The sequence below is a fragment of the Solanum dulcamara genome, chromosome 1 (assembly GCF_947179165.1).
Source record: "Solanum dulcamara chromosome 1, daSolDulc1.2, whole genome shotgun sequence".
NCBI classification, from domain to species: domain Eukaryota; kingdom Viridiplantae; phylum Streptophyta; class Magnoliopsida; order Solanales; family Solanaceae; genus Solanum; species Solanum dulcamara.
In genome coordinates this window covers 25366228-25388556 of record NC_077237.1, presented here as the reverse complement: position 1 = coordinate 25388556, position 22329 = coordinate 25366228, and the positions used below count along the sequence as shown (strand labels likewise).

The 22329-nt window shown below is 35.0% G+C and overlaps 1 protein-coding gene and 1 long non-coding RNA gene across 2 annotated transcripts in view; one reads left to right on the top strand and one right to left on the bottom strand.

Moving 5' to 3' along the window:
* Window positions 1-13683, bottom strand: part of LOC129903278 (protein ILITYHIA) — a 40917-nt gene extending 27234 nt beyond the window's left edge. Inside the window, exons 1-17 of the mRNA XM_055978790.1 lie at window positions 13339-13683; window positions 8325-8701; window positions 8105-8236; window positions 7596-7977; window positions 7346-7492; window positions 6926-7237; window positions 6681-6754; window positions 6099-6175; window positions 5934-5970; window positions 5681-5847; window positions 4125-4299; window positions 3006-3083; window positions 2330-2449; window positions 2185-2244; window positions 569-694; window positions 381-480; window positions 108-283 (exon numbers count right to left, since the gene is read on the bottom strand). Coding sequence (XP_055834765.1) covers window positions 108-283; window positions 381-480; window positions 569-694; window positions 2185-2244; window positions 2330-2449; window positions 3006-3083; window positions 4125-4299; window positions 5681-5847; window positions 5934-5970; window positions 6099-6175; window positions 6681-6754; window positions 6926-7237; window positions 7346-7492; window positions 7596-7977; window positions 8105-8236; window positions 8325-8701; window positions 13339-13453 — 2655 coding nt within the window. The 5' untranslated portion in view covers window positions 13454-13683. The remainder of the gene's footprint in view (window positions 1-107; window positions 284-380; window positions 481-568; window positions 695-2184; window positions 2245-2329; window positions 2450-3005; window positions 3084-4124; window positions 4300-5680; window positions 5848-5933; window positions 5971-6098; window positions 6176-6680; window positions 6755-6925; window positions 7238-7345; window positions 7493-7595; window positions 7978-8104; window positions 8237-8324; window positions 8702-13338) is intronic.
* Window positions 13684-20139: 6456 nt separating this feature from the next.
* LOC129887657 (uncharacterized) lies at window positions 20140-22251 on the top strand. The gene is made up of 2 exons (XR_008766450.1): window positions 20140-20358; window positions 22015-22251. It is a non-coding gene; the product is annotated as an uncharacterized LOC129887657 (long non-coding RNA).
* Window positions 22252-22329: the final 78 nt, after the last annotated feature.

Genomic DNA, 22329 nt, shown 5'->3' with positions numbered 1-22329 from the left:
TGCATTCAATCTTGATTTTACTGATGGGCTCTGCCCTATTTTGAAACACCTGAGGTTCCTCTCCTTCCAAATTATATTGGATAGCGGAGAACACAGAGCACACTAACCAAGGAAGGTAGCTGACTGTGAGTGAAGACAGGATTAGCTATGGCCATTTCTCCCAAAGCTTTCAACATTGACGAAAGGTTCTTTTTTACAACCGTGACCTTTCCACGTATATGTGTTTCCTCCCTTAGCTGCACCTCACGTGCCTCTTCCTTTGCACTTTTTCCCTTATCTTTATCTAAAGAAATAACATATAAAGACAGAGAGAGGATTAACAAAACTATCTACAATGATAAAATTAAGTTCAATATGAACAGGAACCATCAAAAAGGTACCAGCTTTCTTCGATGATTTTACACCATCTTTTTTCCCAACACCAGTAACCTCTTTGCTAGAAGGCTCACGCCTTGCAAAGTGATTAGAACTCACTTGGTCCTGTATGCAAAAGCAAACTCTGCCATATGAGAAGTAAATAAGGAAGACATTCAATTCTGGACTTGAGAAAGATAGATTGTGCACTCACAGGGCCATCATTGTCATCATAAAGCTTAAAACGGCCTTTTGGTTGTTTTGTGTTCTTAGTTGCAACAGATTCAGCAATGTAAACACCTTGTTCAGTCGAAAGCATTCCTTCAGGAGTTTGAAATATCTAAACGCAAGAGAGACAATGAAGCAAAATTAGAAGATACTCAATAAATAACTATTAGGACGGTAAGAAGAAAGAAGGTGAAACAAAGTCAAAATAGGATATAAAGCCAATGACATTAAATACACTTATTAGGAAGCCAGGAAACAACAGCTCTATACAACATCTGAGAGAGTAGCACGTCTAAATATAAAAATTTGGACATTCTGCGACCTACAATCCCTTTCCACCTACACTCCCCTGAAATACTCGAGAAACGAAAAAAGCAAAAAGGCGGAGAACGGGAGCCATAGAGTGGAGCAATTTGTCTATGAAATTTGACCAATAATAATCCTTAGCAATCAAACATTCGTTAAAAAATTTAGCAGGCAAAAGATATTCTTCTTTGATAGGATCACAGAGATAAAGTTTTCCAAAGGCCAAGGAGTTCAGGCCAGTGGGAGGTCATTGGTTCACCGGCATATATTCCATGAGTTACTATCCCATTGGTTTTTACTCCCACAGCTAAGAGAAAGTTAGTGTCTCTAGCACATGGCCCGATTCAAAACGATTAAGAACATGGTTTGATGATAGAGATTACTGTTTTCCAAATATATGCTTAGCCTTTTATGAAACATAATTAGCATATTTGTTTTCAATAGTATCTATATAAAAGTCTAAATCTGATTAATGACAAGATGTTTCATTGCAACTAATAGAATTGGTTAGGCAGAATAAGAAAATTAGTCATGTAACAAGGTCTAAACTAAAAATAAAGCGTTACAACCTAAAACACAAAATTAAATTAAATCTAGCAATAAGTTACAAGGAAACCAGTTGAGGAAACAAAAGAGTTTGTCACCGTAAGGGTTAGTGATGGCTGGTCCAGGTGTGGAACAGAGTATCAGCAGTAATTGGGGGGGGGGGGGGGGACTTACAAGATCACAAGTTCAAAGAACCCTCATAACGTCTCCACCCCCACCACAAAGCTCTCATACAATTGACATGTCCTAAGACAAGAACATGCCTAAATGCCAGATATAAGACATGAAAATAACATACCCAAATGTAGATAGAGTAACTTGCATTAATTTATACACATAAGGGCCTGTTTGGACATAGAAATTTTTTTTCTATTTTTCAAAAAACTGCTGGTTATACATTGTATTCAATTTTTCACTCCAACTTCAAGTTAGGTTTTCCAAGCTTGAAAAACTGGTTCTAACCACTTTATCAAGTTTTAATAAAAACCCCTCAGACCTTCAATATTTTTCAAGTGAAACGCATGTCCAAACACAACTTTAATTTCAAAATACCCTTTTTCAACTTCAACTTCAAATACTACTTTTTCCAAAATCACCAAAATCATGTTGAAATGCCTATTTATTATATGTTGTATCCAAGCACAAAACACCACAATAAATTTGTACAAAAGCCTACATGATCCATAAATTTCTAAAATTATGTGTTGCAATCATCATTGAATCTAGGGACAGGAAAGGTAATGATATTACCTGAATGTCTTTTTCAGATAACATATCATGTGCCAAACGGTCTGGAAGATTGTTGAAGTACTGCCAAGGAGAATTAAAGAATTTATAACCACGTTAAGAAATAACAAGTGACAAACAATAACTCCAAAAGAACCATGCCAGTAACCTTCTCGAACTCCATGTAGGTTTCTCCAGGTAACATGGACATCAAAGTTGATAAGGAGTTTATTGCTGCTTCTTGCGCAAAATGATTATCACTCATCAGACCCGTCGGTCCCAACAAACCCTGCATGTTAAAAATATGGGACAAGTTACTGAACATATGAAAATGAAGTATGGTCCAGTTGACATAAGACTCTAATTGGCTCCCGGAAGGGGGGGGGACGGGGGGACGTGAAAGACAGGAGAACTGATTCATTTACTTCATTTAGGCTATTATTGATGATTAATGTTTGGTTGTTTGATGCATTTAAAGGAAATAGAAGTGTTATACTTCCACCTTTCCACCTAGTTATGGAAGGATTAAAAGGCGGTATGAAGGGCTTGGATATTCCAACCCTTTAACATTCTCTCACTCTTACTTCCTCACCAAGAAAGAGAAACAACCCATAGCCACCCAATTTTACTTCCACTCATCCAACTCCAATTGAAGTTATTAGGCAATTAGAATAGGGAAGAGGAGGTAATCATGATTTTGACATGATGCAGAACAATGCCTAAAAACAACATAGTTCTCCAAAACTTTCCATATCAGCATTCCTCAATGATATGTAGATCTTTCAAAAGTCAGTAATGGTCTTTCACAAAAAATGGAAAGTAACATGAAAGAAGTTGCAGTTCACCTTGCACAAACCAACAACATTGGTTGTGACAAGACCAATGGCATCAACACCATGTTTATGCAAACATTTTTGCACCCTCTGGCAAACAACAAAAACTAAAGAGGTTTAGACAAATTAAGTGAAATATGCATAAGATAATTTCTCAACTAGAAAGAAACATAGAAAATAACGGCAACAAAAGAGGGAAATCAAAATTAAAAAGAATAAGTAATTCATCCAAGTGTAAGCAAATCCTGACAAGACCAAACACAGTGATCAAAAACAATACTCATGCAATTGTCTTGTAAAAACCGACTTATTCTATTCATATGAAGCTCCATCTATGTGTGCCAAACAAACATGTTAGTAATAAGAAAAGCTAAAAGTGAACTACTAAGTTCTGCTTCAAAAGACAAGACACTTTCAAGTACACAATTATCACAATTTTTTTTATGACAAGTACACAATTATCACTAGTCCCTTCAACTTCCCTCATAAGTTTTATTTTAAACTGTTTAGATGATTAGTGTCATATCTTCATAAACTTCAGCAAGATACAATCTAGTACCACTACCACATAAGCAAGGTATATAGTAAGCTTATATCCTAGTGGATTTCCAGAGTGCTACTTGTTATCACCGTTAAGAGCAAAGTGCTAAATTTCATCACAGTAACTCCAAGTATATGCTCTCGTATTTGTACAAGTGTTAGTAAAGCTGTGTTATAATTGGTAAATGAATTAAATCCTATCCACATTTTATCCTTTGAGCTCATCCGGTCAGACTGAGGAAATGTTGGCATTAGGGTGAGAGGAAGTTGGGTTGCATAAGTACATAGAAACAGGGATATGACCAAGTTCTAGATATTGTTTAGTAGTTTCTAGATTTATGTTTCAGTGACTTGTTTTATGGCATTGCTTCTCCTCCCATTGCTACTCTTCCTGCTTGCTTCCCAAACCAAAAGAAAAAGAAAGCAAGAATTAAAAGGAAATATTAGATCATTTTAGGATGCATCAGGTAAAGAGCAGATAAATATTTTTTTTCTATTACTTGTTTGGAGGTGTCAAAGTTAAATCAAATCTAATCAACAGCTATTGAAAAGGATCCAGGACATACAAAACAAGAAAGAGTAGTACATTACCCTCCACACAGAATTTCTTTTAGCTGTTCCAATTAGGCATGGATGATGCGAGCAAAAAACAACTTGCAAATATGCACTTGGTGCAGCAACCAAAGTAGCAGACGACATTATTATCAAAGCCTTGACCATAACCTCAACAGATGGAACTTGAGCATCCGCTAAATTTTCAGTATCACTGCAGCAAACCATTGGTCCGATGTTTTTTGAATCAGAAGAGATTTTAAATTACTTGAACATGAAATAATTAGACATATCATTGCTAATTGAATTTTACTTCAGTTGCTAATAGATCACCTTTAAAGACCCAAAGAATAATTCATAATCAGAATTTCAACAAGTAAATGGGTAGTGCACAAAGGTTTTATTTGAGCTTTTAGCACAAACCTCAATTACAGCACACTTATATGCAGAATAAAGGAACAAACTATATGATCCAAGAAAAGAATACTCATAGCACAGAACACTAATATGAGTAGGCAATCAAATGAAATATATAAAGTAAAACCATATAAATCAAGTGCAGAGATTTAAAGAAAATGCTGATGTCGGTATACTGGTTAAGAGAATGCTATTTCACCCCAGAGTATTGGTCAAGTGGTAAGAACGTAACACGTGATGTTTGGGTTAGGTGCACATCATAGATTAGAACTCTGCCACGGACAAAAGCTTGATATTTAAATGGAAAAAGGTACCGGGGCAGGCCAATCATACACCTAGTTTCGAACCATGTCCAACTGGCCATCAGAGATTTCTTGGTTATAAAAAAAAGTAATGAAGATAAGAGAGTAAATATTTTCTAAAAATTCAGATTTAGTGGACCTTGAATCCGAAACTTTCTTTCTTATACCAAAAACTTAATGATTTCAGAACCCTACGCACTAATATATCCATTCATACTATTTTATTTTCTTTGAGAAATTGGTACTGTTGTATTACTCCGCATTAAAGACATGTTGGAGACCTCCAAAAGAGAGATAAATAAAGAGGAAACAAAAGAAAGGCTAGTTACAGTGCTCCTAGAAATTCTACGAGTTGATCTACTTCTTCTATACATTGTTCATTACACAAAAAATAAAAAGATACAATACAATTCCATTTCATTTTCTGAACAGAATTGGACCTACCTTCAAAACACCTCCCATTCCTTTCCTTCCACATTGACCAGAAGGAATAGTTCTCCATCACTTCTTCTAACTCTTGCCCCCACCCTCACCCCCTTCTCGCTCAAGCACATTTGAGTATTTTAGCATCACTTAGATATGTCACCCAAAATTTTAATACTGTTCCTAGCTAAGATCTACGCATCCTGGACCAAATCAGGTCATATGATCCACATTACTTGTAGAGTAATAGAACACCTAATCTCAATAACGTGTGTCCTTTTTTCATGGCTACAGTGCAAACAAGGTCCACTCCGAGACAAAATGGGTTCTATTTTCTTTTTTTGAGATGGTAGACAGAGTGAGTTCTTCAAACTTAAATTTTCTTTTAAATCCCTTTGTCTATCGGTTCAGGGTGGGGAATATTAAAGGCATAAGCATGTATAGAAAGTTCACCTCATCTTTATTTGAAGAACCTTTTCACCAACAACAGAGAGATAACTCGAAAACTCAACCATTAAAGTTTCAGATAACTGTGGGGTAGCAGAAAGTATCCTCCTAGTAGAATTATAAGCCGCTCTTCGGATATCCCAATTCGGATGGCATAGTAAAAAGAGTATAAACTGTAAAGGATTAAGAACCGGTTAGAAATAAGGACAAATTCAGTAAAGCATGATGACACCCAATTAGATAAACCTTGCCAATTAACCTGCATTAACATCTTGACTGCAAAAGTCTCCAATACCCTGTAGAAAAGGGACATTCAACTTCAATAATGATACTTTCTGGCAACAACAAAAGATATGCACAGATAGCAAACTGAGAGTAGGAACCTTCATCAAAGTAGGATTCCCATGTGCACCATAAAACTAACCTTTGTGAATGATCTATAAGCATCACCTCAAAAAGGTCATGACAAGCCAAACAGTCCTCGGTTGATAATTTTGAGGCCTGGAAAAAGTATTGAGCCAAGTTAAGAGCGCATTAAAGAAATCGCATGCATCTTGTATCAAGATATAGGTCCTCAGAGAGAAGGGCATAGAAGTATCTCGGCATTATACCTCAGATACTGTTGAAAACTTCTTAAGATGTTTATGAGCTTAGACCACTCAAAATGTCAAAGAGGGAAAAATCAGCATCCTGGACTGCCAGGTGATAAATTGTGAAAAAACAACACAAACGTTTAAGACCTCCCACTAAGAAGAGTAGAAGTAAGGAAGAAGGTTGATGAAATTTGAAGAGATAAGGCCTATGAAAAGAGCATCAACTTCGAAGCCGAGAGTATTACTTCTAATTGTTCAGACTAAAAGCATGCCACAAAAAATTGTCAATTCACCGAGAATGCCATCAACCACATATAAAGTTCCTACAGAGAGAATACCATCTTATGCTGCTTCTGTGACAACTACTAACGACAATCATTTAAAATGACCAAAAATTAGCTCAAAATACTCACCAGAGGAATTGGCACCACTGGCGGCTCATTCTGTGACACCAATGACCAAATTTTCTCCTTTATTATAGTCTCATCTAACAACAGCAGCAAAGGAAAAATTAGAATGTGTGAGAAACAAAAATCCATATGAAAAGAAGTAACTTAATGAATCACAAAATGTGAAAATTTAGGTCAGTAACCAAATTTTTGTCACTAGGTCAGTGACCATTTTTCATGCACCACAAAACTGAAAAGTCCTAATAAACCTGCTTTAACATCCACTGCAGCAAGTTTTGCCACACAGAGCAATGCATAGATGCCATCCAACCGTTGTGCTGCTTTCGTGTAACCAGTTTTAACAAGTTGTATAAGAGCTGCCAGCAGAGAGGACATATGTGGAAGAGCATCAGCATTTTGGCACATTACTCGCAGGCAGCGAAGATGACCTCTTCTAAGTGCTTCCTTCTCTTTGAGGCCTGATGCAATGAGAAATATAACATCGGGCTGAATTGCATCAGCATATTTTGCAGTCCAAGCAGCCAAACAAGATAAGCATGCAAGCTTGACCTCTTCATTACCTGGATAAACATAAAGAATAAGACATAGATCTGTAAGCTAAAGAAGACATTGCAGAAGAAGGAAGTGTCAGAGAGAAGCTAGGCACACATAAAGATACCAAAACCTACCATCATCCTTGTAACAGGACAAAAGGAAATTACAAATAGTCTTTGACAAGTTGTTAAGGTGTTTTCCTTCTGGGGCGTTTGACAATTCTCGCAGTGCGTTTATCATGCCAACTCTCTGATAGGGAAATGTAAGCCTTCCTTCTGAACCTGTAAATATTCCAGATCCAGTAAATTGCTAACTAGTTAGTCTGTTCTTGGTTTTCACTAGTTAGAAAAATGTCATAGAAAAACATAAAGTTAGAAACACAACCTCCAACAACCAATTTGACTACATTAAACATCGCTTCTATAGCATCTGGACTGCTAGATTTTATGCTTAAGCACCTTACGATGGATACAGCAGCAATCCTTCTATATTCATCCGCATGTCTCACCTGTGACAATAACACTGAAAGAATCTCTACGGCATATTTACTCAAATCGAGTTTGGCAGATTGCAGAAGGATTCCAACTGATTCCAAGACAAGCTCCGGATTACGTTTCAACATCTTGACAGATGAGGGAATGACAGTGTTCTTGAAATCTTCATGTGTCAAACGAGAAAATAATGGAATGAAAGCATCACTGAGGCGCTTTGGTGGCTTTTCTCTTGCATTTAGAACAGCTTTAACATACATCTCAAGAAAATTTTGCTGCAGACAGAAACAACACAATATATTAAAGATAAAGCACAGAGGAGGCCTAGGAGGATCCTAACATCTTTGGCTTCAAGTGCCATAGCTTCTACATCCCAAGAGTTGCTTGAAAACCAGTTCATACCTTCCATTGATCAAATGAAGGTGGATTTGCACTTGAAAATTCTAGCATCAAGAGTATAAACTCAGGACAATCCTTGTAAGTGATCCTTGAATCCCTTAGTTCATCCATGTAAGTTCTGTAAATATCTGGTGCCTGAAAATGGAACACATTATAAAGAAAATTAGGACCTCTAAAACCATGCTTCAATTAAGACCTGCAGATTAGTTAGACGAGATGAAACCTTTGAAAACAAAAAGAACAAGCTTTTTTTGCAGATCTGTCTAACATGGGACGATCCTTGCATACCAATATGCAAAACTGATGCTTGCGCTTGTGCTAGTCGACACACCGCATTCTTTGATACTGAGGGAAACTGGCTATTAGTTAGGAGAAGACAAGACCAATTTAAGAGTCTGTCGCACCCTATATAGGATTGAAATTTGAACTGTTTTTCCATGAATTGTACAAGGGTTCCAGCAAAAGCTTTCATAAAAAAAGTTTCACCCAATGCTTTGATAACCACATTATCCACTGCGGCCCTTGATCCTCGATCATCATAAATAAATGTTGTACTGAAAATTACTTCTACCAACAGGGAAGCAATTTCAGCAGTCATCTCTGTAGAATTCAGATCCAACAGTGAGCTTGAAAACATATAAATTAAATCCTAACATTAGAGAGAGTAACTATGCATTCAATTTCTAATAGGAATACTTCTCTAAAAAGAAATCTAGAAATGCACCATGAAAGACCACCTGTTTATCACTGTTCATTCAAGACCAACTTTTTCTTCTTTTCATTCTCAAAAGAAAAAGTCAGCATATCACATAAGCAACATTGCACTATCTCAACCATATCCACATGTCAAAATCTGTGCAATCAATAGTTAATGTCAACAATTTTCTTTGTAGAGGAGTGACCTAACAACCCCTATACCCGTTTCACCTTATGGTACAGGAAAGACAAATATCATCAACACTCATTCATGTGAGGTTTTACTCGCTATTTTTTTTTTGATAACGTGGTGTCCAGCCCAGCTTTCACACAACTCAACTAACTACACAGGATACCTGCCAACTCCCACCAACAATACCAGGTAACTTTGTCCACAAAAGCTAGGATAGATGGAAAGAATCACCTAGTATTTTTTGTCTCCGCTGAGTTTTGAACCTGAGGCCTCAGGGTTCTCAACCACTTCATTGACCACTAGGCCACATCCTTTGGTGCATTTTACTCACTATTTTGAACATGTATAAATGAGAATTGGAAATGCATAGATAATGCTATCATGAAATGAAACAACAGATCAGATTATGCTTTCAACCCAACAATGATGGTGCTAAAAGAGGTAAAGTAAGCAATTCCATCCTACGGCATGTTTTTCTGATTTGCCATGAGGGAGTCTCTCATTTCCAATGTTGTGATGATTTCTAGTTTATCATGCTATCATAATGAAACTAGCGATGTTGTCATTTTCTTGACAAAGATGAAACTATTAAAGTAGTATGACCACTTCGTCTAAGAGCATAAGTTGTTAGACAGAGCCCATTTTTATTTACTTAATTATATTCTCAACACACACCCTCACATGCGGCGTGGTTCTTTCTTTTCATGAGCTGAACACGTGGAAATATTTTTTGATAATTGGCAGAAGTGAGACTCGATACCAGAACCTCTTATTGCTTTGATACCATATTAAAGTTGTATAATCATCTTACCTAAAAGTTTAAGCTATTTGAGAAAGAAAACATTTTCCAACTTGCCCAATATATCACAAGGCATATCGTATCTTGATTCACTAATGTGAACAAGAACCACTTAATTTGGGAAAAAAAGTATTCCCATCATTTATATGCATTAGTCTTACCGTAGATAAGTCGGTACTGGTGATACAAACCATAGCCAAGAAAAGGTCTCAAACCTTCAAACGTCATACAGAAGTTCTCAACAATTACCCTCTATAGCTAATATTAAGTATATCATAAATAAAATCTTGGAGACTGTGCACATCTTGTTGATACTATAAGCCTAGAATTGAGAACGAAACCATAGCAACTAAGAGTTGATCAAGCTCTCCTTTAGCTGAAAGTTGCAGGTAAAAGACAAATTTGCTTGGATTTGGTGGAGAATGCATGGCAAAAGAACAAAGAGTGGTAAGACCACCCACGAAGCTATCAATAGGTATTGCACGAACAGGAAAGGGTAAACGAGGAGGAGCAAGAAAAAGAAGCTAAAGAAAGGTTTATTATTCTTTTTAGAAGGATTCCCAGGGAAAGATCCCCTAAATGTTAGGTTTGCATAAAGCAGCAGGAAGAAAGAACAATATCACCAAAATAAGGAAATCAAATCTTTTTTTCTAACTGAGAATCCGAGGGCTAGTCACGCATGGTCAAAACTTACATATAATGAGCTCACCCCTTTATCCTACTTCACTAAAATCATACTTTTGTATGTGCATGCTTCTATCCTATGACGTCTGCCTAACCCACGCATCACGTCCTATGCTCTTAATACTAGGCCAAAGCTCTGGCGGCAAGAAATTAAATCATTTTTTTACAAACTAGAACAAGAGCCTATTTGGATGGGCTTAAAGCTTATAGTTTATAAGACAAAAGCCTTAAGTTAGAAATCTCGATTTATTTTTGTTATTTTGTGGCTTAAATGAAGTGCTTTAAAGCTTTTTTTTTAATCTTACCCAAACAGTATAAAAGTGCTTAAAAGATATGTTGGCTTAAAAGCACATAAAATAAGCCAATCCAAACAAGCTCTAAGTCTATCACATTGTCACCAAACCTCTTTTTCTGTGATAATCAAAGTTGCTCGACACTGCAGACCAAGATGGTATGAAAAATATGTACAAAGTGAAGTTGCGGCTCAATTACAACCATCTTATCAAGTCAGCAATAACACTTCCGATACACCTGCAGGTTGCAGCGCCATCTCCTCTCATATTTGTATATTTGCCACAATTAATTTCCTCCATCACACAAACAATCTCATACATGATCACTCAAAAATCATTTGCAACTCCTAATGCAACATAAAGCTCAAACATTTTATTCATGGATTCACTAGTTCAAAAAGAAGATACACAGATCAACATGTCTCCACGCAAGACTCAAAATATACTACTGCAATTAGTAGCATATTTCTCTCATAAATGTCAAATACACGTCCAAGTTTTTTTTGATTAAGTGCCATATACATGATCATATTAGACAAAAGAAACTCTTTTTAAGCACATCAATGTTTTCTAGTCATCCATTAATCACATTAATTTAGTGACGACTTTCTATGCCTCTCTAGGCACCTACAAAAGGAAATAGATACTTAGTACATTCTTTTTTTTTTGAATCACCAACTAGAAAGGTGCTCAACCTGACAAGGTCGCAACCAAAAGCAAAATTTTCAACCAAATATGACTAATTAAACTTAGGCAATTGTGCACCTGCTCCTAATTCATTGAGAAACTCTTTGGTAAATTATTAAAACAATAAGAGTTGCATCATCTAATTTCATTCAAATATGAAGCTTGTATTTTTGTAGCACCAAATTTAAAAATCATTTAAATATTGATCATTTTTTAGATTTTCTTGAATTGCATCATGGGTGCTCCAGCTACTTATCCTAGATGTCAAAAGTTCACGACTGGATTGAGGAATGCAAACTAATCTACGAAGAGCCCATAAAGGACTGTTCAGAACTATTAGGATGATTCAGTTATAATTCAATTCTGCCATGAGAAATATGGAATGGATGCAGAAACAAAAAGGCTAGTTTCCTCAAGCATTCCCTTCTAGTACACCTATAAGCTGAAGGTTCTCCACTGACTTTAACAAACTTCCCCATAAAAGTTCATGGCTTGTATGGTTCTTACCAAAATGCTGTAATGAAGGCTAAAAAGGAAAACATTTTGATACTTAACATTGTAGTAAAATAGCAACATAACCATATCCCATACTCCTCTTCTGCAGAAAAAAAACTCCATAAACCATGGTCTATTTTCCAATTGCATCAACCAATATCTACCATAAAAGAGAATGGTATAAACAATGACCAACTGATTGACCAGGATGAGCAAATAACCAATCAAACCATCAAACACACACCAAGCTAACGTTGTTTCCCCTTTCTTCATTGATGGTCCTCAATTTCTTGATTAGTTAATGTGCCAAACACAAAGCAACTTTCCCAAATACGGGTGCTTCCATCACGCACCATTTGAATCCTTGAGGCGCAAGATGATGGCATGTTTCAGAAAGCTGCTTGAGAATCTACATTGACTGTAGGAGATCTTGCCGTCAATCTTACTAAGAGGATGCAAATCTATTTTAACTGGTGATTCATATACTTCATTGTTAAATAAATTTTCAATTGTGACCATGGAGAACAAAAGAAAGAGAAGAGCGTTCAATGAAATGAGAACACTTTCTACCAGATTGTTGCAACCTTTTCCTCAATACAATCTTATATATGATCAGCTGCTCTTTGTAGGGATGGTCTAAGGCTTTCCAGAGTTGTATGCCTTTTGCACATATATCCTCATTCATTTGGTGAACAACAGAACTCTTATTCAACAAGAAAACAAAAATATTAACTTTGATTAACTTTATTTTTTATGAAGTAAGTAGAATTAATTGTTGGCATCAAGAAGATGCAAAACGTAACAAAATCCAGGAAATATTAAGTTTCATAAACTATAAAATAACCGTTGCACATTTGTGAGAAGATCATTTAATTTTCAACAGTTCAAATCATAAGCATGGCCTTACTATTCCATTTCCTTTCATATTTCTGTTCCAATGCTACTCGGGTATCCAGATAAGATAACTAAAGAAAATGAAGACCTGTGATCTAATTCTCTTATTTGGGTACACGGATATGGAGAAAAATGTTTTCCATAGACTTCCCTAGAAAATATTTTACCCAGAGAGAACATTTTCTGGATTATTATCCGGTGTTCAAATGTCTACAAAGTGACTTGAGATAGTCAAGGTGAAATTTAGACTGAAAGAACAATGCTTTGAGGATACTTTACATTGTAGATAATGTCTACTTATTAGTTGAAGCAAGTGATACAAAGTAAGAGTGTATATCTGTAAAGGAAAAGTAACTTGCTCCTTTTGAATGCAAAATGTTTCCATGACAAAGTATCAACATGGAAAATACTTCTCCAAAAAACATGTTTCCCGTCGTACCAAACAGACAATAAAACAACACATGCATACTATAAACCATAAGAGACAAATGCTGACCAGAATTACTGAGAATTGAAGGAATCTCATTGCGGAAAATCTGAATTCGGCGTTTGATGGATGATGTTGCGACTGATGAAGTAATGGAAGTTAGTGACTCGACTGGGCTTGCCATTTGGAGCGAACGCTGATTTCAAGATTGACCTGAGCTCCGGAGATTCCGAAAATGGCGAGAGGGAAGTAATGGCTATCCCACTGTGAAGGAAAATGGGGAGAGAAGCTGTGAAACAATGAGATTTTTGAAGTGAGATTTTAGGGTTTCAGATGGCTGCAGCAAGAAGGCTGCAAAGTATAGTAGCAAGCAGCAGGACATTTCCAGTGTTGTCCTTTCTTTTCTTTTTTTAACTTTTGTCATTAGACCATGTAGATCCCTTAAATTTTGTCATAAGTTTATTTAGATGTTCAAATTCTAGCATATTCTAGTTAAAAACATAATAGAATATTTTATGGAAAAATTATACAAAATAGATTAATTGTGAACTATCTATCCAAATTGGATCCAACCCAAACTATTTATCCTTAATAGACTCATGGCCCAAATTATTTACTTTCTTACCCCACTTTCTTTCTTTTAATTTCGCGCATGACGTCATGCTGACGTTAGCATTACTAGTCCTCTTTGATACTATCAGAGTATATTATACTCTGATGGTATCAAGCAGTTTTTTCTTGATACCATCAGAGTATAATATACTATAATGGTATCAAGCAATTTTGCTAAAGCATTGTGTTATGACCCGCCACTTGATCTTGAAAAAGGCGGAAGAACCTAGAGTCTTGGAGAGGTTTGTAGAAGACTCTAGATTCTTGTAGAATATTGTAAAAAAGTCTTGGAAGACATAAAGTTCTCTAGAGAATTCTAGAGTAGGGACTTCTTTGTAAATATGGAAGGACTTGTATATCAATTTTTAGTTATACTTAAGCCCCTTAGGAGTAATATAAATAAAGGAGGCATTCATTTGTAACAAACCATCCAGAAATCAAACATTCTTTCAAGTAATACAAAGCCTTCTTCATAAAAGTTCTCTTGTCTTTCTTACAATCTAGCGTTTCCTTAGCGATCTAGTCTTAAAGGCTTACTTGAGCTTGCAAGATCGTGAAAGATTCGTGAGTAAGTTGTCAAGTGCCGCACAGAGGTCTTAGTTGAAGTCTAAACCCGTGACAACTGTCTCTTCCTTCTTGATACCATCAGAATATATACATACCCCATGGTATCAAACGTGTATTTAAGTCAGTGCCCCTTCCCTTGTTCTTCTTTGATACTATCAAAGTTTATTATACTTTGACGATATCAAACAATTTATCAAGAAGGAAGAGACAGTGTTTCAGCGAAACTGTTTGATACCATCAGAGTATATTACATACTCTCATCATATCAAATGCGCGAAATAGTTAAAAATAAGGGGTATGAAAGTAATGGAGTATTCAATGGTAAATAGTTTCCTTTTGGGGGGTATAACAATAATCATCACATATTTCATTAGGCATTTTTATTCATATTTTGAAAATATTATTGTATATATTCACATATGTTTATTATCTAGATAAATTAATCACATGAAGTATGTATCCTTTTTTAATTAAACATATCAGCATTAATTAAAATATGCATGAGATTTTACAGCTTATTAAAATAAATGCGTATAATTTTAAAAGATGATATATTTTAAGTAGTTATGTAATGAATGTTTGAGAACATATAAAAAAAAAATTGAGTCAAAAGTTCTAATGGGAACACGTCATCATATGTTTAATAAAAAAAAATGTCAAAAATTCAAAATGGAATTAAGACAAAAAAGAATAAGTAATAATTACTCACTTTTGGAGGAAAATCTTTTATTTTTATTTTGTGGTTATGTATGTGCATAAATTGCATCAAAATAGCTTGAATAGCCTAGTGGATATTTCTACATGTCCTCTTTTATCATTGTCGTCACACCTTGAATTCACGTAATTGGCTCCCTACCCTACATGAACAAACCAACTATAAGGCCCTGGAAATTTGGAAAGTTCTAAAACGAGGAACAAAGAATGAAAATACAGAGAAATGCAGAAAACTAGCACTAGGTATCGACTACGAGAGGCCATCACTGGCCGTGGTACGCACCACGCCTTATGGTGAGCCACCGTGGTGGTGATTCAGAGGTTCAGGCCTACAGGAAAAGGACCACGATGAAGAACCACGGACCATCGTGAGCACCATGGGTCGTGACGCCCTCCGTAGTGACCCTTCCCCTAAGGTCCAAGAAACTTTCCAAGGCAAGGGGCACAGACGACCACCACGGACCGTGGTGTGTTTCTGTGGTGGTCACTCTGTAGGACCTACGCCACGATCGCATTTCACGAACCATGATACCCTCCACGGACCATGAAGGTCTCCGTGGAGGAAGTTCAAGACCTACCCCGTAGACTTCCAAATATATTTCCCAAGTCAATTATCACAGGACCCCACTACAGGCTGTGGTGAGCACCACAGACTGTGAAGGGTCCCCGTGAAGCCATTCCGGTCAGATTTTTAAAAGGGATATGTTGGTCTTTTTTAGTGTTTTAACACAAAGTGAGGTTGTTTTGAGGGTAAGATTCACCTATCTAAAAGCCCTAAACTCTCCCAGGCCCTCGTTTCTCACACTTAGACTCAAAAACTCAAAGCTCTTCCCTCTCAAATTCTCCCAAGGGTTTCAAGTCAAATAGGATTTTATCTCAAGGCATCTTCAAGTCTTCATTTTTTCTCAAGCTTTCATTAGGGAATTGTTTTCCCAAGGTATGTGAGTCTCATTCATGTGTTCTTCCACCTATGGAGCCCAGGTAATTTCTAAACTCAATATTTCAATTTTAAAAGATAAAATCTTATGGATTTTTATATGATAATTTCAAATGTATAGATTATTGTCTATTTGAAGTTTATTTACCTATATTGGTATATATTGACTCTCAATTTCATAAAATGGATGATTTATCAAGGTTATTATATGAAGGCATGAAAAGTAGCTTTAAAGTGTATTGGTGGGTTGTTCTAAGATGTTCTAATTGATGCATTTCCATTACCCTCATGCATGCTAGTATGTTTTTAAATGTATTTGAAGGTTGAATGAAATGAACCCACCTAGTTTTATTATGTTGAAATGAAGTTGAATTGAAAGCTTTGACTCCAAAATGAAAGTTTATGAAAGTAATGTTTATGATTAAAGGGAGTTATGAAATGAAAGAATGATTGAATGGTGATAACAGGGCTTTTTAGCTAAAGAATGGATTTCACTTATGAAAGGCCAATTCTCACTTGTGTGAATCAAATGAAGGGTTTTAATTAGCTATTTTACTGAATGATGTTTTGATGATCTAAAGTTATGTAAATGATTATGTTCTTACTATATGAACTATTCCATGGGTTTTGACCTAACACCGAATGCAGCATGCAGATGGGGACTCGACCTAAGGGGTACTTAAGTAAAGTCTCATGTTGCATTAACTATGCGCCAACATAGGAGCCCTTGTAAAATTAGGCTAGTGGATCGACAAATAGCCCTTAAAGTTAAAATTAAAGAAATGATTAAAGTTGATAGAGTTCTATCTGCCAAGTAGTTTTCCCGTGCCAACGTAAGGGGTTATGTTGGATTTCATGTAATAGCTCGCATGGTTTTAAATATCGATTATGGTCATCTCTCCACAAAATGAATGTTTAAAGGTTATTCACATGAATGATTATATATGCATTGCACTATGTTTCATATTACACAAATGTTCTAATGTTTTCCAAATATTCATACGTGCCTACATACTTAGTACATTCAAAGTACTAATGCACACTCTTTTGCCTACATGATATCACCATGTTAGTATATTCAAAGTACTAAGGCACACTCTTTTGTTTATATGATATCATCATGTAGGGATCGACGTTGCTCCACATTCTCCTCCCCGTGGCTAGTTGATTACGTTGAAGGCTACTACGTTTGTGAGTTTCCATGTTTCGAGGACAATATCCTTTCTTCTTTCTAGCTTATGACATGTATAGACTTATGATCATTTTTTTGTTCTTTGAAATTTATTATGAGGGTGAGCAAGGAACATGTCTTAGCTCTCACCATGTCTAAAGTAGTAAAGGTATTGTTGGACAAGTGAAGCATTGCTTGATATTGTTGGTGTCGCTCGTTCCATGTTGTTTCTCTTAGTCCTATTATCCCCTTTATTTCCTCTTATGATTTTAATGTTATTACCAATGAAATCTAAATGAATGCTAAAAGGCTTGTGTGAAGTACCTATGGTGTCTCATTCGCAATGTCACGTCTAGGATCTAGGCTTGAGTCGTGACACCCACTCATTCAATAATACCCAATTACACGATGCTTACATACACGAAAGATTTTTAGAACATGGTTCATTTTTAAAGAAACATAAAAAACTATGCTTGAAACACAATCTTTAAAACACTTAACAACAACAACAACACCAGAAACAATAACAACAATAGCAAAAATAACAGCTATTGCAACAGCAACAACAACACCAACAACAACACATACCCATATGACTCAAAGGGATAAACATATGTAATTTCTCCACGAATACAACTGCCAATAATTTAACTGAGGTTATTTATGTCATTTCCTTATTTTCTAATCCAAAACCTCTACATAGTAACACTTATTTGGGAAGAGATCATAGTATCCTCTTATTATTCTCCCTAAACTTAGAACAAGACTAAAAAAGAGCAAAACCTACGGGTTTCAACTATCTCAATCAAGCTCCTCTCAAGAATTGTTGTTTTTCAGGTATGTAAGGGTATAATAGAGAGGAACTAACTTCTTTATCACATCCTACATTTTACAATTTTAGTTAGTAAGATGAAAGTTAGATTTTTTTACCCCATAGTCTATAATTTTGAATTACTCTATTTTGAATGTGCTCATTATTGATTCCATTATTGAAACCATTACTCTACATTATTGGTGATCTTTGATTGATTTAGAGTTCATATTATTCTACCATATGACCCTTTCTTAGCTAATGTTATTTGAAAACCTTGTCATACTCTTTTGATGCATTGTTTTCATGAGTAAAGTACATTCTAAAATTGTAAAAAAGTATTTTAAGAAGAGTTTAAAGAAAGTATATCTTGCCTCAAGAGCATATTTTCTAAAAAAAGTATAGAAGTTTTTTAAAAGAAACCATATCTTAGATTTGAGAAAGCATAATTCATAATGTAATGATCCTTTCGGTTGTTATCGATGAGCTAATCGTAAAAGGAATTGGGTGAGAAAATTTTCGGGTTGGAGAGCTGGAAATTTTAGGCTAAGCTAGGTTCGGACGAGTTCTGAGCAAGGTGAATCCTAGAACAATCCAGGAAAGAATTGGGTAAAATATCTAAATTTGTGTTGGTTTTTCTATTAGATAAATTGTTAAGAAGACCGTAGGACTTTTTGAAAGTGAATTCGAGAGAGTAGAACCCTCAATATCGAATTTGGTGTGAAGGAATTGATTTGGAATGTCAAGGTTTGAAGGTGTGTTCCGATATAGGCACTTTTTGAATATTTTCGAGTTCTATCTCATGCCAGCCACTATGACGGGTGACACACCGCTATAATGGGTATTTAATTTTCTTTATAACGGGTATTCTCGCTAAGGCGACAGTGCTATAGCGGGATCGGGTGCTATAGAGGGGTTAGTCAAATTTTATGCAGAATTTTGTTTAAAACCACTCATTATTTTGCAAGAACGTTTTGGGGAATTGCAGAGGCAATTTAGGGAGATTTTCTTCAGCTTTCCATGAAAATCATCCCTAAAGATAAGTAAATTACTCCCCTAATTTGGTACATTGAATTCTAGGCCTTAGAGGCAATATTTGTGGTCTTAGGGGAGGGTTTGAGTTCATCATAAGGTGGAGAAAATCTGAATTTATGAGAATTGTTTGGGTGTAAGACCTTGGGTTGTTGATAAAAATGGTTATTCCTTATTTATTTACCGTTATTCACTAGTGTAACCACTAAATTGGTAATTCTAGGTAAATTATTGTTGGAAAAGTCGTGAATTGGGAGAGAAGATCATGAAATTGGCCTGAGATTTTGAATTAAGATATAATCTGAAAATATTTATGCCAATTCTGATTTATTTTGTATTTGTTTTATTATTTTAAATCGAGAATAAGCTAAAGTTTCACAAAAAGAGTCAAAAGTTCGTGATCAAACTTCTGCAATAATTGTTTGGCGCACAGGCAGGCCAGACTTAACTGAGTTGTTAGACTTATCTCCATTTCATGATATTCTTATAGATTGACGGGAGATTTCATATTTAGACCGTCAGACATGGAATCTGGATGATTAAAGAATGTTGGTTGTTATTGTTTAGGGGATGCATTAAGTAGGTAATTATTATACTATGACTAGGGATGATTGTCTAGTTCTTGATTGTTAATCTTGAGAATTCTTTTTAAGATGGTCTGATGGAACTTGTATGGTTTAAGTTTAATAAAATTGTCAGGTTATAGGGTCTTCTGGTAATTAAGGAAAATGAGATGAACGAAAAGAGTACCAATTCATGGAATTAGGGAAGGAAATTTTGGGGGATGAATGTATGCTCATAATGGTATCCAACTTCGAGTCACTATTACAAAAATGATTTTTTGCGGTAATTAATTAGCGGCTTTAAATGAATTGTTGGTAAATTATTCCCTAGAGTCAATTGTTAGCGGCAATTTCTCAATTGTCGGGTATAAATACTTCTTTAGCTCGAAGCAATTGAAAATAATAGCCACTACACCTTATGTGAACTACAAACATTGCTTTTTTATTTATTTTTATAAATTATTTTTTTACTTTCCTCCATTTTTTGGGCATGCTAAATATTCCCCCCAAAGAATATTTTATCCCTCTTTAGAATCACTTTACTCATAGTTGCAGCCAAACAAAAATTTTCCCTAGAATGCTAATTAATTTCTTTCAGCAACTTAAACTCTTTCTGCGATAATTTCTTCGCCATCGCTTTCTCCGGCGAGCTTGTTATTCCTTTCTACTATTAAAATGATTGGTAAATTTTTTTCATTCGGGTTCCTCTCGCTCTCATAGTCAGTTGCTTGCAATATTCAAAGTTATCATGTGATATGAACTTTCAATTTTCTTTTATGTGTCTTTTACTACAAGATGAAGGCTTTGACCTCCTTTTTTATGTGAATCTAGATATGTGCGTATACATTTTATTAATGTTTAAGGTGGGTTTATTAGATCTAAGAAGAGATTATTCCTGTTTTATAGTTATTGGTGAGTGAGATGGGGTGTTTCTTTGATTTTAACATTTCTACATCTTAGTTTCTATATGAACTTGATTACTTATGCAATTTTTCGATTTTATTTCTAGTGTTTTTTGCAAGTGTTAGGCTATTTATGACATTGGATGAGAAAATATAGATTTAATGTAAAAAATGGAGATTTAAAAATGAAATGAGATTTGCGAATGTTCATTAAATTTGGAGTATTGCAGGTAGAACCACATTTGATAGTAGTCGATGTTCATGTTGCAAAGCTTTTTCCCTTATCTTTCAAATAGCCAACTTAAATTACGATTTGAGTAATTGTAAGAATTAAAGTTCTTTTGACTCAAGACTATAGAATAGGATAGGCATTGCAGAATAGGTTTGACTTGATTTTAATTTGAAAACTAGTGTGTTGTCTGCTCTCACTAATTATTGATGTATTATTAAAAAAACTCAATAATACTTCAATGATTGTATTGGTCTGTGTATGATATCCTTCTTTGTTAACTGATTTAGTGTTTACAGGACAACATAATTTTTGTGTAGCTTTTTTATCTTTTCAAACATTTATGTCTTCCGACAATTGTAAATGCTTAAGGCCAATAGCTGAGAAAATTGCAACTATTCCTAAAGTGGTATGTTAACATAATTGCAACTAACTTTGTTTCTTTGTTTTTTAATATGAAGAAATTTCTAAAATTACCTACTCACTTTAGGAGTCATATTACTTCTTGACCTTGAGGATGAGATTTTTCCTTTCTTCAAGAATATGACTCTTAAATTATTTTGACTAATTTATCGGTAGGAGCCATTAGCCTTACATTGGCCAAAAGGTATTTACATTTCTTTCGTGAGTTGAAAGTTTAAGATTTTGCTTATATTATACTTACTGCTATTCCAATTAGCAGGGTGAAGCATGTTTATGATTTTGAAGTAGTTGCTCAAAGATTTTTTCCGATGCACATTAACAAGTTAAATTGCATAAGTTGCAACTTTTATAAGCAGAGATGTGGATAAAATTTATTTGAATTTCCTAAATTTTCTTGAGTTATAAATTATTGTCTTAGCAAAATGACCTTGTGATTCTAGCTTAAGTTTGACAGATCATAATTGTTTGCATCATATGCAAAGAACTGTTTTTAATATGAGCATATATGACTCCTGTCATACATTATTTTGTTAGAGATTGCTTCATACTTTTGCCATTTTGTAATCAATGGTTGCATAGCATGATTTTGTTTTGTCCTTTCTGATCTTCCGGCCATTGTAAATAAATATGAAGTTAAAGGTGAAGTTTTGAAATCTCTATATAATTCCAAATCAAAATACGAAGCGAAAAATGTCTCATTGTTAGCTAGATGTAGTTGCACTATTTTATTTTATTTTATTGCATAGTTTTCATCTTTTGACACTCACTTATTTTATCATTTCAGGTCATACGGTATGATGCTCAAATAGCAAGTGGAGGATTTCAATACTACAAAGAATTGCAAAAATTGTTTAAGGGCTATGCATTTAGAAATTTGTTATTGGAGTTTTCAATAGAAATAGTTACAATGAAATTAGCTATTTAGTTTAAACATGTAATGATCTTTTAGTTCACTGATTACATTAGTACTTGCTTTTATTTATCTTGAATTAATGAAATATATTTTTATGAATTATAATAATGTATTTTGTTAGTATTTTATAATTATAATTGTTGCTTGTTTAATTAGTGTTGGCAATAAAAATGGACGCTGGAAGAG